At 39.4% G+C, this 16,230-nt stretch overlaps 1 protein-coding gene across 1 annotated transcript; it reads left to right on the top strand.

The window, feature by feature from the left end:
* The first annotated feature begins 4,788 nt into the window (after positions 1-4,788).
* On the top strand, positions 4,789-12,116 carry RNF4 (ring finger protein 4). The gene is made up of 7 exons (XM_010085370.1): positions 4,789-4,960; positions 5,474-5,594; positions 6,550-6,629; positions 7,723-7,732; positions 9,072-9,237; positions 11,453-11,501; positions 11,846-12,116. The coding sequence occupies exons 1-7, from the start codon at positions 4,952-4,954 to the stop codon at positions 11,993-11,995; spliced, it is 585 nt and encodes a 194-aa protein (XP_010083672.1). The 5' UTR covers positions 4,789-4,951; the 3' UTR covers positions 11,996-12,116.
* Positions 12,117-16,230: the final 4,114 nt, after the last annotated feature.

The following is a 16,230-nucleotide window of genomic DNA, read 5'->3' on the forward strand; positions in this document are numbered from 1 at the left end:
GGTGGCTCAGCACAGGCAGTACATGTAGGTGCGTGGTGTTGTTCCTCTGTCCTCCCGTTTTGTGTTGACAGCAGGAGTGGAGGGAACATTTCTCTCCTACCTCAGCGTCCCTCTGCACTTCCATTACAGGACATTAAAAGTGCAACTTCTTTTTCATTTCTTCTGTGCCTTATTCTGGGACAATTGAAAGTAAGCTATAGCCTCTCTGAGAAAAAATTCTGCACACCAGAGCAACGAGGAGCTTTTCTTCTGGCCAATCTTAATTTTATTTTTTTTATGTTGTTTCTGAAATATCTGCCCAACTGAGAGTTGTGGGTGTGTTTTGTTCTCTGCGTGTTTACTTGGCTTCTTTGTTTTGGTTTGGTTTTTGGTTAGGCTGCTTGTAAGGGTCTTATTTCTAGATGTAGCTGACTGCTTAGAGCAGGTAAGCTAGTGTATCTCTATGGTAGGCTGTTGATCTCTCATCTTTACTCTTCATGTGGTGCCTCTTACCAAGCTTTTGTAGAATGACCTAATTTGAATAAAACATAATAGACTCAGCATCTGTTTTCATTAAAGTTGTTGTAGTGCATCTGAAAACAGGAGAATGTCTTTAAAGGTACTGGAAATACAGATGATGAGAAAGTTTTGAAAGAGTAAAATGGCAGGTTATTTGTCCTTGTGATAAAAAAATTTAAGGCTAGCACTTTGTGATTGGTTAGTGCATCGTCTGACCACAGATACTTTTTTTCATGTGCTGCATCTTTGATTCTGTGTTTCCTGTTGTTAAGAGTGCAAAGAGAGGTCTTAAAAGTGGAAATGAGAAGCCAAGTCTTAAAGGCAAAGCATGTCGTGTTTTGACAAATACAGTGTATGCTGGTTTTGTCACCTGTGCCTTGCACACACCTGACATTTAGACTGATGTTATTGCTTTCTTCTAGTACTTACTTTAGTAAGTTTAGGATTACTATGAAGTCTTGTTTGTATTAGTGAGACATGGTAAAAATGTCTACTTAATGTCTATTCTTGCTTAAGCTAATATGCCTCAATTCATGCTAAGCATGTGGGAGACCAAGACTTTGTTTTCAGAGTGATGTAAGAAAAGCTTTCAGTTTATGTTGTCTAGAGAATCTTTTTTTTTTTTTTTACAATTGCAATTGAAACGTGAAATTAGGTCAACTTGAACTCATGAAAATGAGTGGAAAAAATGTCAACTTTTTAATAGATTAAAAAACTTAACAGGAGACACAAATTATTAATGGGAATCAATATTTTTTTACTCCTAGTGTAAACATTCTTAATTTAGATGACATTACCTTTATTTCTCTCAGGTATCTGTCTACCTGTACAGAGAAGTGTTGGTGAAAATAGTAATTAAAATGCTAGTGAGTTAGCTACAGTAAACCTTGAACTTTGTTTTTATGAGGACAACACTCTTTAAGCCCTGAGGAGAGCTAAATGACAGGAACAATAACTGCATGTGCTGCTCTGTGTGTGAGAGGAAGGGGGAGTGGCTTTTTGTGGTACGGTGTCATCCTGCAGTGATGCAATAAAAGTCTATAAAAGTTAAAGTATTTATTGGTTTGCTAAGTTGATCTGCTAAGTTTTCACTTTAAAAAAAGTATTTTGTGTACTTTAAAAAAAAAATCTTAATTCTAGAATTTTGAATTGATGTCTGAATGCATCTCGCTACAACTGAACTTGCTGACAGCTTTGGCTGGAGTTGTTTGGTGCTTATGGGTTGGGGAGGTTAATGCAGTAACTCTACGTGTATTATCCAGTCTTGGGAGTTTCATAGTGACTGCTGCAGGAGGAGCATATAGACCTCATAACTTCATTTGGGCTGTCCAGTCCTGTATAACAAATCATATTATTAAATTGAGTGGTCCTGAGGTTTTGAGACTCTTTAAGGAATGCTCATTGATGACTATGTCTCCAAAGGTGCAAAACTTGAAATTATTGTTTACCTCTGTTTTGTGCACTACTAACTTGACCTGTGTAGAATTCAAGAAAGTAAGCTTTGCTTTTTTTTTTGCTACCTGTTACAGTTCAGGTAATTAACTTTGAATGAAGTTTCCCAAGTAAGCCCATGACATATAGAAATCTATAGCCCCACAGAAGAGGTTTATTCTTACAAGAAAAAAAATGTTGCTGGATCATGAGGATCCTTCCACAGACTTAATAAATACTATCAGTCTGATTTTTCTTTATAAGCTGACTCTGCTGAGCTGGGTCATGTTGATAGTGATGAACCTGCCTGGTTTCTTTTAAGGTGGTTTTACAGTGGTGAGCCTCCCTATGGGTATCCATTCTCAACTTTCTTTTTCAGAAGAAGCTTCTGAAGAGGTTTAACATTTGTGCCTTATGTATACTCTTTGTATTAAGTATAAATAAAGCCTACTGCCAATTCTGAAAATTAAACCATCTAAACAGCAATGGTGCTCTCTGTCACTTAGTTCAAGAAGTGGCTTTGTCCTGTGTTGCCTTTGTGATCTGATACTGGATCCTCTGAGACGTTGTAGTAATCCTATAAATAATCTGTTCCTTGGTCTCTTGGTAAAGAAGTGGGTGAATATTTAACATGGGTAGGGTGGTCTTAGCATAACAGGTGTCTTATTGTGTATTAGTTTAGTTTTCTTTTCAACATAATTTTCAAATTTAAGTTTGTTTCATTTTGTTTGGGGTTTTTTTTTCTTCTGTTATAGCACCTCTTTGGCACTTAAGCCACTTGTGGCCAAAGAGAATCTGTGCAACATTTTATCTTTGTAGTCATCCCAGGTGCTTGCTCCCCCCCATGTTTTTAACCCTTTCTAAGATACTTTGTCAACATACCATTGCACTGGGTTGTATTCAGGGTTAAAACCGAAAAGCACAGAGTCTTGTGAAACCTTCTGGATGTTTTACATCCAAAACTGTACTATCTAATGAATACATGAGACTTGGTTTTTGTTGTCTTTCAGCAGTGCAGATCTGTCAGTGTATCAGATTGCTCTAACAAGTTCTGGTTAAAAACAGTTCTAAAAACTTGTAATTTAAAGTAAGTTTATATAAAGTTTATTTCCTTATAATCCTCAGATGTGTGTACCAACTAACATTTTCCACCTTTTTAATGTCCAAGTATTTTTTTCTAATTCCATGTCTGAGGAGAAACAAGGAAAATCTCTTGTCTTTCTTGATGAAATAAACTTATAAAGAGTCTAATGGCATAATTTCTTTATATACTTCATATGTTACTCAGTCTTGTTCATCCTCCTGCTGTGTGTGTAGAGCTGCTTTGCCAAAGTTATTTTCAGTTTCGGTTGTAGCTGTTAGATAAAGATGGTAACTTGTCTGTGGGCAACTAATTTGAAAGAGCAGATGTGCTATGTTTAGGGATGATTCTCTCCCTTAACCCCATCCCTTGTGCTGTCTGTCCTCTTTGCTTCACCTCCCTCTCCCCCTTGTCTCCAAAAAGCTCCAAAACCAAATCTGTGAATAATAATCGTATCAAGCAAGGAACTCCTATGGCACCTAGAAAATGTGCTCACAGATCAGCCTCTCTGATTTGTTTTGCATGAATGCAGAATTAGGTACGGTCTTGTTTTAAAAGTTATTGTTCGCTATTCCAGAAGTTCAGTGAAGTGAATAAAATAGGATCTGGATCTTCCCAAGAATGTTGGTAAGGCTGGCAGAAAAGCTTTCTTCCTTAACAGGTGAAATGAAATCTAGGCCCTAAAAACAGTGGGGTAAAGCATGCAAAGAGAACTTGCATTACCTGGACACAGAATGTTATGAAAAGGGTTGTGTAGGTGAGTCACCTGTACTGTGCTGAGGTTGTACTCAGGAGACTGAAAGTCAGTTCCTGGCTTTCTCTGGTAACAAGCTCTGAGCCTTAGTCCTCAACACCCCAGGTGAGAACATTGAGGGTATTGCTCACATCTGGGAGAAAAACTCTGAACTTACATGTTTAGTTCTTCAAGAGTTTTAAAAAACCCTCTTAAAAAAAAAAATCTTAAAATTATTAGGTTCATATTGGGAGAAGGAGTTATGCATAACAAAAAAAAAAAGGCATGGTGACTTTAATTTAGCTTTTGCAAACCAGTGCCTGTTTTAAAATTTAAAAATGTGAGAAAATTGATGAGTGGCATATTGTATTGCTTAAAACTGTCCATAAATGTGTCTTTGGGCTTAGTAAAATTACCAATTTAGCGTAAGGATTTTTCTCCAGCATGTTTTATTTGAATAATGTCACAATGCAGTGTTAATGAGTCTCTTAAGAAAGTTAGTAATTTAAGAAAAACAGAGAAAGTTTGAGAGTCCTTAAAGTTATGATTGACTACCAGTGCCACTCAGTCCTGCTGCATGGTCTCAGTGTTTCTTAATCTGAGAATGGGCTGATAGCATGTGTGCTGGTCCTTGCAGCATAGATCAAGGTCAGTATCAGGAAGACAGTTCTGTAGTTTTTGCTTAACTTAATTATTCCTGGTCCCTCCACTGTCCCCTTACCAGCTCCTCATTGTCTGTTGGACATGGGACAATTTGCCATGAGCAAGCTTTAAGATGTGAAATTCAGTACCACACACCAACTTTGCCATGAGAGTCAATCCGTTGCTTTCAGTTAAACTCAATTGGGATTCATTAGTATTTTTCTAGTTTGCTAACAAACTAGTTTTTTCTGGTGGTTAGTTTAGGAAATGGGTGAGAATGACTGAGGCTTCAGGCCCAGCTGTAGGTGTCTGAGGCTCAAATGGTGACTCAGGAATGTGAATCTTAGAGAGAGGGAATACTTGAGAGACAAGAATTACAGACAGGTAATCTCTCGTCTTTTCTTACAGGTGTGGAAGAACCTCCTTCTCGGATCCTGAGAAATTTGGACTTTTTAGCAGTGTACTGCCTAAAAGAATAGAAGGAATTGATGGTTGTAGCTTCTTTGCAATTACTTCTGTGGCATTCGTAGCTTTTTTTTTTCTGTGGTTTTAGATCAAGAAACACCATGAGCACAGTGAGTATCTTGATACTCAATGAAAACCTGATTCTTAAAACGTGTTGTTTGTGGTACCTCTGTTAATGTGTTTAGAGTCTGCAGTAAGTACACTGGAACATAAGCATATTAAAACTTCATGCAACTTCATGTTCTGTGATAGTTCAGATTTTTTTATCTCTCTAGGTGCTAGCAATAGTTCAGAAGTGCTTACAATGTGAGCAAAAGCCTTAGGTCAGACTGATTCCAAAGGGTGGCTGGAAGCTAACATCGGATGTAATTGTGAACTAGTCTTCTCAGTTGCAAACCATGAGGGTGTGTTTTTGTGTTGTGACCAAACTGGTACGAGATGTGGGGTGATGTCTTTTCTGTGATGTGTTCAGGTAGGAATGACCTATGCCACTGTGCTTTGCGTATTCTAGCCTTTTGGTGGAGTGTTTTGTGTATCCTTCTGTGCTTTCATTGGTGCTGCCAAGATGAGGGCCATGTTAATATTAGTCCTAAAGGAAATGCTAAGGTTTTGTTCTCCCTTAGACTCAACGAAAGCGCCGTGGAGGAGCAGTTAATTCTAGGCAAGCTCGGAAGCGGAACAGGCTGATGGATTCCACCGCAGGCAGAGCTTCAGAAGCAGAGCCAATAGAACTGGAAGAAAGTGGTAAGCCTTATTTTTAACTTGGTAAGAACATAAGTTGCTTCTGGAGGGTTGGGGTCCCACTTAACATGTTGCTTTTGCCAGTTTGTAGGCCGTTTACTGGGGACAAAGGGAAACCTCTGATTTTAGAAAGTGTCTAGTATGGCATCGATGAACAATGAGCCTACTGACAACTGTTTTGGTTTGTTACTGAGGTGTGATAGGTTCACCAGTAGTGATAGATGAGTTGTGTCATAAAGGTACTGAAATGCCACTCAAACATCTGACTGGCTGGTCTGATGAGCTGGGTGTTACTGCAGCTGCTACTACAGACCAGCAGTAAAATAAGTTTGGGAACTCCTAAGTTTTTACAAGATAACTAAAAATTTGTCATTAGTTGTGCCCTGTCCCTCAAAGGAGAGGCACTACTTGGTCAGTACATTTTTACAAAAAGTTTCAGAATTTAAAAAGCTTCCTTGATCTCCTAAGTAGATATTTAAATTGCCTTCTGAAATCCTAGGAAAGGTTAAATGTAACTGTCGGTCTCCAGGTAACTATATGGCTTTTTCAGTGTTTGCTATGCATTGAAAGGTTGGAAGAGACATGAAACAGGAACACTTATAGCATGGTACTGTAAAATTATTATATCCTATGTGATTCATGTTTTGTTCTGTGTGATAAACATTCTCCTATGTCAGATGAATAATCTGTTGCTGTGTGCCTCCCACAAGCTGTTGTCGTCCAACATAACTGTACAAGGCAGTCCGCTGCTGTTCCTCTTGCATTGCAACATGCAGAAGACACTGGTGGTGATGCTTTATGTGGACTGTTGAGAGCAAAGTTTGAGTGAAATGTTGGATATGTTCCTGAAGAGAAGTGGGATAGGTCAAGGTTGAATCATACCTCAGCCTGTTACATAGTGGCAGGCACACTTGTTCCTGTGTGACCTCTAATCTTGATTTGAACTTGTATTTTTAAGCTGGTGAAGAAGTTGTAGATCTCACGTGTGAATCTTCTGAGCCTGTAGTCGTTGATCTAACTCGCAATGATTCTGTTGTGGTAAGTAGTGAATAGTACCCTTATCTAAATCTTGTAGTCAAATTAGTTTTCTGTTGTGCTCCCTGATAGAATCTGAGTTTAAGGAGAAGTTTTAAGTTCAAAAGTGACTTGCCAGTGCATGAAAGCCATGTGTTGCAAGTCAACAGAGCAGCTGCTCTGGAGGTGCACTTGCAAATAGAGGGTAGTCTAAAATAGCTTGTTGCTCCAGGACGTGGGGAGAATATGTACCAGTTGTGGGTAATGTAACATAAGGAGATGCAATTTGAAGTTGAAGCTATGATTTATCAAAGGTATAGGCCAGTGATTTAAATAAAAATCGAAGAAGAGAACAGTAAGTCTTTGCACAAATACGAAGTGTTCAGCTGCAACATTGGTTTAAGGTATTCCTGTCACAGATGCCAAGTGCATCTGTAGCTGGCCGTGGGACGAACTGGTTCAGTTTATTGCTCTAAGAAGTCTTAGAAAAAGTCCTCTTTCTTTTTTCTTCTCTTTTCGAAGTTAGAATAGTATTTAGTGCAGCCCACAGTGTAGTTTATAACCTCAGTTTTGGGATGCCACTTCTGCTGTGTGAACCAAAACACAAAAAGCAGGGGGTATGTCTTGCTGGGATTGGTCCTGAGCCTTTGCAAAGGAAAAGCCTGTAACTTTACAACGTGATCTGTATTGTCCCAGCTCTAATTCCACCAAAGACAGTGGTGAGTTTGGGGTTGGTGGGTTGTTTTCTTCAGCAGCTGTTAATCTAATTTGAAGTGTTCATGGCTATCACACTTGAATTTACCTGTTTGGGGGAGAAAGAGGGAAAGCATCTCCTCCAACCTAAATCAAATTAGGGTCTGGAAATTGGGGAGCAGGGAGGAGGGTGTTCAAGGGGTTCTATCCCTTTTCGGCAGAAAGAGAAGCAACTGCTTGTTTTCTGAACAGCAGCTATTTTACTACTACTTTTAACATTCTTCATCAAAATAATATAGCGATATCCTGCCATTCTTAGCTTGTTTTGTTGTAATTGTTAGCTTATCTGGTGTAACACGAGGGGTGCACACCAAAGTCTAACTGTATTTTCTTTTCTCTCCCTTCCCATGTATATTGATGCAAGATCGTTGAAGGTGAGTTGACATTTTACAACTGATAAAGGCATTGTCCTAAACTTAACTTTTCTGTTCCAATGAACTTGAGCAGCATGGATTGAAACTGCATTTGCCAAAAGGCAAAAAGGGCAGTGCTAAAGTATGTGGTCAGTGTCGCCTCAAATTTAGTACTGGGAGGTATTAACAAGGGTGGATTTTTTTTTCTACTTTAGATGTTACAATAGTTATAGGTATAAAGAAGTTAATCCTTTACATCTTTTAGACCTTGTTCAGATTATATCTGAGATGTATTAGGATATTGTTAGCTGCTTACTTGGAATATAATCTATTCTGTGCTCTGAATGAAGCACAAGCAAGTAAAAAATGCTTGCAGTAGAAGTGGTAGCTGAATGCTTTTGCAGGAGCGAACTTTAATTTTGTGGCTATTTATGTAAATTAATTGATTAGTTCTTGATTTGAGTCTGGAGTTGCAGAGAGAATTATGTATGTGGTTTCTAGCTGTTAAAAAGCAAACAGCAGTTCTTTAACCTTTGGATGTTACAGACTGGGCGATCAATTTTTTTTCATCTCCGTTTATGTCGGGCAATATAACTCCATTTTCAAGTTACCTCAACCCAGGAGGAAGATGATGAAAATGTCTAAAGAGATAGTGCTTAAAGTATTTTTATAATTTCCAAGTACTGTTCTTAAAAAGACTAATTTTATAGACACTGTCGTTGAGTGGGGAGGTTTGGTTTAACACAAAGAGTGAAATAGTTTAGCATCGTACCTGGATAGAGCAGTGAGGAACCACAGCAGCTCCATAATCTACATTTTTTAGATTAAAGCATCTCTTCCGTCGCTTCTGGAACTTTCTGAACAAAGGACTCTGTGATTCACCAGGCCTTTTTGTTTCATATGTGCTACCTTACCAAGCTACTTGGAAACTTGACTTCAGTTCCGTCCCTCTTTTTCTCTTTCATAGCACACAGCAATTGTTGCAATTGTTGCAATTCCTGAACCTAGAGTTGTAGCATTCTTTGTTAGTAAGAAAGTAGGAATTGGGAGAGGAGGTTTATTCACTGGTAGTGTAACTACGTGAACCTTATGACACTGAGAAACCTTAACATCATGTTTTAGCTGTTTGTAGGGTGAATAGAGCCAATGTTTTCTGTCAGTATATAGCAGAATATTCACCATGTCTAGAAATGTTTACCCTTAATATTTAGGAAACCACTTTAAGATTGCTTTTTACCCAGCTGCATATGGTCCATGTAAAATATGAACCATTACAGACTATTTATCATCATGCATTTCAAGGATAGTTCCAGGGATATATATATTCTAATATATCTAATTTACCAAAAATTAATTGCAGAGAATCAACGACAAAGAAGAAATCTCAGACTAAGAAGTCAGCGACAGTCAGACAGCTGTGTACTGAGTAGCGATGATGAAGATGAAGCAAGAGATAACGATGTGTATGTGGCAGATCAAGTGTCTCGAGAATTAGGACCACTGGAAGATGAAACTGCAAGTTCAAAGTATGTATGCCTTATGACCTACCAAACATTGCATTTTACTTATACATACAGGACAAAATTATGTTGCTATAGCCTGATGTATCTTTGAAGTCTTAACATACTCTAGTTAGTTCCTTCTTTCAGTGAGTACAACATCATGTTTCGTATGATGACTAAATGACACCATTTGCACTTCAGGATAAAGAGCCAGCACGAGTCAGATGTACAGCTGTGCATACAACCTTAAAGATGAGTGTGGATGTATGGCAAAGGAGGAGGATTAGTCACAGGCCCTAGCTCATAATGTTTTGCATGAGGCTTGGTATCACAAGACTGACAAGCAGCAGCCTGGCAAATTCCAGTAGGAACTACTATTCACTCACAGCTTTTTTTGCACAGTGTGCCAGTTAACTGCCTTTTTCTCTCGGAGCAGTAAGCGTTCTTACCAAGGTATACTTGCAAGGTGGTTATGGAGGTAGTACTGTTGTGGCCAGTTTTTGTTCTGGCCCATGTACGTCATGGAGCTCTGATATGTTTGCGTGTGAGGTGGAGATCTCACTGTTTGGATCAGGTGCTTGCACAGTAAAGACCCCATTCTGTGGAGAAACAGTGAACTCCTGCTGTAGGAGCACTCGGTTATGTTAAGACAGATGCAATGTATTAGACTAATTGAATGAAATCAGAGGTCTGTGTGACTAGGGAAGAACGAAGAACATGAGAACTGTGGTGTAAACATTTTTTTTCAAGTGTTTGAGGGAAAAATACAGGTTTTAATAAAGCTGATGTGCTTTGACCCTTTTAGATTACTGGAATGCAATGTGGGAGAGAACTTGGTTATGGAAATTTTGGCTGTCAGGTCTTAAGTATGCCACCTAAAGGGCTTATACTAGTCTAAAACATAGTGAATTTTGCCAGTGAATTTGTATATTTTAAACTTTTGGTTGTTAAGCATGTAGGTGAATAAATCCCACTAATTAGTTGATTTAAAAAATTTTGTGGTTTGTTCCTTCAATCTCAGGCTTCTCTGTTGAAGAGTGTACCTTGCTTCTCTGTTTAGGAAAGGCTGGAACAACCCAGTGCTGCAGTATTTAACATTGACAAAAAGGTCATTGACAAAAGGGCCAAAAACGGCCCTGTGGAAATCTCCAGCATTATTCTGTAGTGTTAGACTACTCTTGGTTATATGAAGGTTATAGTCAACTGTAATTGATTACTGAGTTGGTATTACAGCTGCTGCATGAAAAATTTGAGTAGTAAAAATGGAAGAATTAATGGAGTTAAATTATGTATGTGAAACTAGGGGTAGATGTTAGTAGTGCTAACTGCTTGAATTTAAGATTATAGGATAAAGGATATCTCATGCTTTCTGTTCCTGTTTAATTAATAAATTATAAACTGTTGTGTAGTGTGGGCAGTGACATAATAAAGCCAAGTGTTTATGGTAGAGACTTATGAAAGGAGCTTACTGTGATCATTTAAAATAGAGATTAACTTGTAAATAAATTGACAGGAAGCTCCTTCTCTTTCTCATAGAGAGTATTATTCAGCGCTTACAGTATGACGTGTTCCTTACACAGAATAGCTCTGTCTGTTAGCAAGTGTGTGTGCAATACAGCTGTCCTGGAGGCTGAAGGCAGGAGAGGTACATCTGTAACTGCAGCTTGGTAACAGCCACTGAGTTGGTGTTTCCTTCTCTGACGTAGAAATTTATTTTTTAATATTTCTGCACGTTAGTTTGTTCCTGCCGTATGTTTTATAAGGAAGGAGTTCTTGGAATGAATACATTACTGGGCTGCGATGCTGCTTAATTAGAATAAGGAATGTTTTAATTTCTGACACCTCTTTCACTTCTAGAGTGAATAGTTTCCAAAGGACAACTAGATGGTTTTGTTACAAAACTCTTATTTATGACTTGTTGAAGATGAATACTGCCTTATATGTACTGCGCAGTGCTATAGACTGCTGTTACTTGTAATAATGGAGCAGGGTGACTAACTGCATCTGAGACTCATGAAAACCAAAATGCGGTTTCCTTTAGGTAAGGGAGACCCCAGCTCCCTTGTTAAATGCAGCAGCTTGAGAGCATTAAAGGCACGCAGGGCTCCTCAGATGAAATGCATCCTGGCCAGTCTGTGTAGCCAGATGATTCCATGATGTTTTAGGTGTTGGTAACCCTCAATGCACAGTGAAATTAATGGATGCATCATCTTTCTGGTTTTGTTCTCTCTCCCCCAAGGCCGTCTGGTACTGTTAGTTGTCCGATTTGCATGGATGGCTACTCAGAGGTAAGGACCCACATGTCATAGTTTGTTTTTTGTTGGAGGGAAAATGGGGCAGAGGGTGAGCTGCGCAATGCTCTTGGGTTACGTGGGATGCTACAGACAGCTGGCTTGAAGTGCAGACCTTGGTTGGGAGGTCGAACCGGCTTGTAACTCCAAGGCATTTCTTAGTGGTGTGTGTAGAGGGAGAGACACTTCCCGAGATGGCACTGGAAGATCTTTGGGTTCCTTATTATTGTAGTTGTAGCATAATGGTTCCAGTTACTCCAAGTCCTATTTGCCTGGTGTCAACAGGGCAGCCAAGGTGAATTCTTTCCTCCAGATACCTGTTGTGGTTTCTTTTCTTCCAGATTGTGCAAAGTGGACGACTCATTGTGTCAACCAAATGTGGCCATGTCTTCTGCAGTCAGTGCCTCCGAGATTCCCTTAGGAATGCCAACTCTTGCCCAACGTGCAGGAAGAAACTCACTCACAGACAGTATCATCCCATTTACATATGAATGCTTCTGTTTCTCAGGACAGACTCAACTGGATTTTTGGGGAAAATGTCATGTTTTCAGGGCTCCGAAGATTGAAGGAGCAGCAAGTTGTGCACACATCAAAACAAAATAGATTTTCTTGGAGAATGACTTGTACATATATAAACTGCTTTTTTTTAATGGTCCAAGCTGCTTCTTGCTATGTCACTGGTTATAAAGTTAAACTTATGACTGTCTCTAAACTAGACCAGCAGCTTATATCAGAAAAGAAGCAGCTAATCCATGTCCTTCTACTTTTTTAATGCTTAAATAAGAGGGGTCTGACTATTTTCTTATTTCTTACTCTTTAAATTATTCCCGCCATTGCATACGGATATGGAATAGTTACCTTTCAAAATATGGATGAGCAATTTGCCATTTCATTACACTTTTGGTTTTATCCTATCAGCAGCTCATTACTATATTGCTTTCTGTGATACCATCTTTGCCCAAGTAGAGTAAGTTCTGTAACAATGGATTGTTTTATCATAAATCAATATTCAATCAACAACCAAGGTAACGCAATAAAATAACCTGCTGTTAACCAGCAATCAGGTTTTTTTTAAGCAGAAGGCTTGAACATGTAGATGTCTTTATGAACTCCATGAGATCTAAAGTATGTAGTCAAATTGGCAACACATACAATAGGAAGGTACTTCTTTGAATGCTTTAACTGCCAAGAATTCCTGAATTTGAATCACAACACTGAATTTATTTTCTAATGTGACAAGATGGTCTTTTGGGTTTACTACTGTTCTATAGCACTCTCTCCTGATAAGTAAAGAGAATATAGTCTTGTCTAGGCTTGCTAGTGATGAGTGAGAAGCCAAGTGTATGCTTTCCTCTTGTCAGCTGAATACCAAACTACCTACAGATCTTCTTACTGTATCAAGTGTACCCAGCGCAATGCTTTAAAGCTCAGTACATTCACTTTGCTATTCCCTTCCATTGTTAAACTGACACCTGACTGGTTTTAGGCTGGTGCATACGATTAAAAATTAAATAATTGTTTTGCCATGGGTTGAGGAAGTGGGGACTTTAAAAGAGGTTTGGGAGCAATATTGATTTGGCAGCTTTTTTGAGAGAGAAGTTTAATCTCCCTTTGCCCTTAGGGTTTTCCAGCTTTCTTTAAATGTGCATTTTTAAAAAGAAGATAGGTCAGAGACATTTCCTTTGAGAGAGCATTCCTCTGTTGAAGCAAGGCAGGAATACACAGGTTTATGCACTGATATCCAGTCACTCTTCTTTTTTTTTTTTTTTTGCCCCCCCCTCAGGACTGAGCTATAAATGACTGCTTTAAACCTATAACAGCTAAAATCTGCAAGCTCATGTGGAATCCCAGAGGAGCTGATACAAGCAGGATTACAGTAATTAAAAGTAGGTGATGTGTTTAAAATCAGTATTTTATGACCCACATATGCAGTAACTGCATCTATGAAGGCTGAGGTTTGGTCTGTAAAAGAAAAATGTCCAAAATTAAACTTTGGATGAATTTGGCAGTTGTTTGATTATGATAAACTATTAAAGTACCATTTTGTGCTCTGGTGCAGCACAGCTGTAGGATGTGTTTAGTCAACATTGATTTCTGATGTCTTTGCTAACCTGTCCTAGAGATCTGTAGGAAGCCTTTAATTAAAGCAGCTCTTCTAATTAGCTGTCTCAGGTTCTTTATTGAAGATTGCAACCCAAACGTACAGTGTTTTCTTTTCAGTTAGAATATTTAGGGATGTTTCTGGGTGTAGTAATACAGACAGAGTTTTGTTCCATTAATTAGAATATTTAGGGATGTTTCTGGATGTAGTAATACAGACAGAGTTTTGTTCCATAAAGGCTAGCTTAGGAAATGCAATACCTTCCCCACACAGGTTTGGAACAGCTCTGGTTCAGCCCTGTCATCAGGAATAGGCAGTTCCTCCATTGTGGCAATATGGTAACTACTGCAAAGGTACACACCTCTAGTTACTGTGTGCTCCCACTGGTAATATAAACTACAAGCAAGGACTACAGCAGTCTTAGGGTAGTCCAGTGACAACAACAGCTGGCATTTGTGTCCCAAAAACCATAGAAAGGATGAAACAGTACTAAAGATTGCTTAAAGCATTAATTGCGTGAAGAGAAACAGCCCAGCATTACAACTGTCAAGATATTTAAGGGCCACAGAAACAGCTTTCTCACAATAGCTTAAAAAAGAAAAAGAAACAAATTATGGCCAGTTTTTCTTGGGTGGCTACTGCACAAGAGGTATGATTGGAAGAGGATTTAAGGGATTACGACGGGGGATGAGGGTGAGTCACGTATCTGTGCATCTTTCACAGTCCACTAGCCATAACCTAAAATGACTTTGCACAACTCCCTCCATGTAAATATCACTTAATAGTTTGTGTCTCAATAAACAGATCTAACTTAAATTTAGGTATTGCAAACAATAAAAATATTTAACAAAAAAGCTTTTAGCTTTTGTTTACCCTGTGAAGTGCGACAAATTTTGTGCATCTCAAAATGAATTTTAATTCTCTGTACATGGAAAAAATAAATTGCATTACATGCTTTTTTTTTTGGGGGGGGGGAATCCCAAATATATTTGAGTTCCAGTGATGTTTCACATTGGCAAGAAGTGATAGCTAGTTCAAAGATTTTTTTTTTTATTATGTAAATGTATGTCTTGTATATAGTTCAATTTTTCCTGTATTTAATTGTATTCATGTCTGTCTGTCCCATCTATGTTGGACCCTGCTGGTAGGCAAACAGTTCTTTTAACAGGTGGAAATAAAACTACCAATTTGATCAATCAGAAGCACTTGTTCTTTTAATCACATGGTGTTAACTGATTTAAGGGGGGGAGGAATCATAAATCCCAGAACCTCTTAGTTTTTATGGCCAGTGTCTGTTGTATGGGGAAAAGGAGAAAGGCCCTGCCTGGGGCAGGGGGATGAGGGTGCAGTCCTTTTTGAGACTGGGGGAGTGCGGGGAGCCTGGGAGGTGGCAAGAGAGAGGGCTCACTTTAAAGGACGGCAGGGTGTTAGGGTGTCTACCATCTCTGCCCAAGTAGAGTAAGTTCTGTAGCAATGGATTGTTTTATGGTAAATTAATATTCAACTGACAACCAAGGTAATGCAGTAAAATAATCTGCTGTTAACCAGCAATCAGGGTTTTGAAGCAGAAGGCTGTGCAGACACATAGGCTGTTGTGATGGCTGAGTTCTTGCTGCTTCAGTTAAGCCCTTGGTCTGCTTCTGCTGAAATACCAGATCCATCAGCATTACCCTCTGATCTGCAGTCAGGTTTGATGCTTCAGCGGGATGAAGCATGCAGCAATTGGAGAAATCTGTTCTCACTTCAGGGTCTGATTCTAGATCACATTTTTTGAGATGAGAAAGGGCGAACATGACATATCAGCCAGCTACCGAATTTTGTGAAGCTGAAGTCCAGGATGCAGGGAAGACCAGTTCTGGGCTAGGAAGGCAGGTAAGAAGCAGGGTCCGGGGGTCAGGTGGAACATGTCATCTGAAGGGTGCTCACAGTGCCGCAATGTCTGGGGTGAAGAGTGAGAGGAGTGAGGATGGTCCTGGGGCCTGGAGAGGAGATCAATACTCTGGGGCGGGGACCAGTGCTGAAACATCATGAGCCAGAAACTGGAGTTACAGAACAAAGTGCAGAAATGTGGCTGCAGCTCAGCTGTGTGTGAGCAGCCGGTTGGCAGAGGGGAATTGCCAGGGTTAGGTGCTGGTGCATGTTGAATGGATCAGCTTGCAGGGCTATGGCTGCTGCAAGGAGCTGTCGTGTTCTGGTTGCAGAGCTTAAACCTCGATTTGCCTGGCTTAGGTCTCACAGGGGGGTGGCACAGTTCTGGGGCAGTGCTTACAGGTGATGCAAAGCTATCTACAAAGCTTTTGTTAACCGTAGAAACGTGTCTTTGCATTGTGTCTGGTCTACACTTGGTGGCAGCCAGTGCTAATTTCATATGTTTTGTTTAATTCTATTTTGTTCTCTAGATGAAGAGCATGCAATAGAGCCTTTGGACTTGTGAGGACATTTTAACCTCCAAATATTTTGAGTCTTTTTATGTCTCTCTTGCCTGATGATGTGAACCCCAGTTTGGTTGTGTGGTGCCCCGCTTCGTCTGAAGACCAAAATCGTAACAGTTTCTGCAGCTGACTTAGAGTCTGCTGACAGTGAGATGCTGTACAGCTGCTTCTGACATACTAAGTCCTCCTACAA

The sequence above is a fragment of the Pterocles gutturalis genome, unplaced genomic scaffold (assembly GCF_000699245.1).
Source record: "Pterocles gutturalis isolate BGI_N339 unplaced genomic scaffold, ASM69924v1 scaffold810, whole genome shotgun sequence".
Taxonomy (NCBI): domain Eukaryota; kingdom Metazoa; phylum Chordata; class Aves; order Pterocliformes; family Pteroclidae; genus Pterocles; species Pterocles gutturalis.

Coding starts and splice junctions, on each gene's coding strand:
- RNF4 (XM_010085370.1), top strand. Junction 9,238..11,452: donor GATGAAACTGCAAGTTCAAA/GTATGTATGCCT, acceptor CTCTCCCCCAAG/GCCGTCTGGTACTGTTAGTT. Junction 11,502..11,845: donor GCATGGATGGCTACTCAGAG/GTAAGGACCCAC, acceptor CTTTTCTTCCAG/ATTGTGCAAAGTGGACGACT.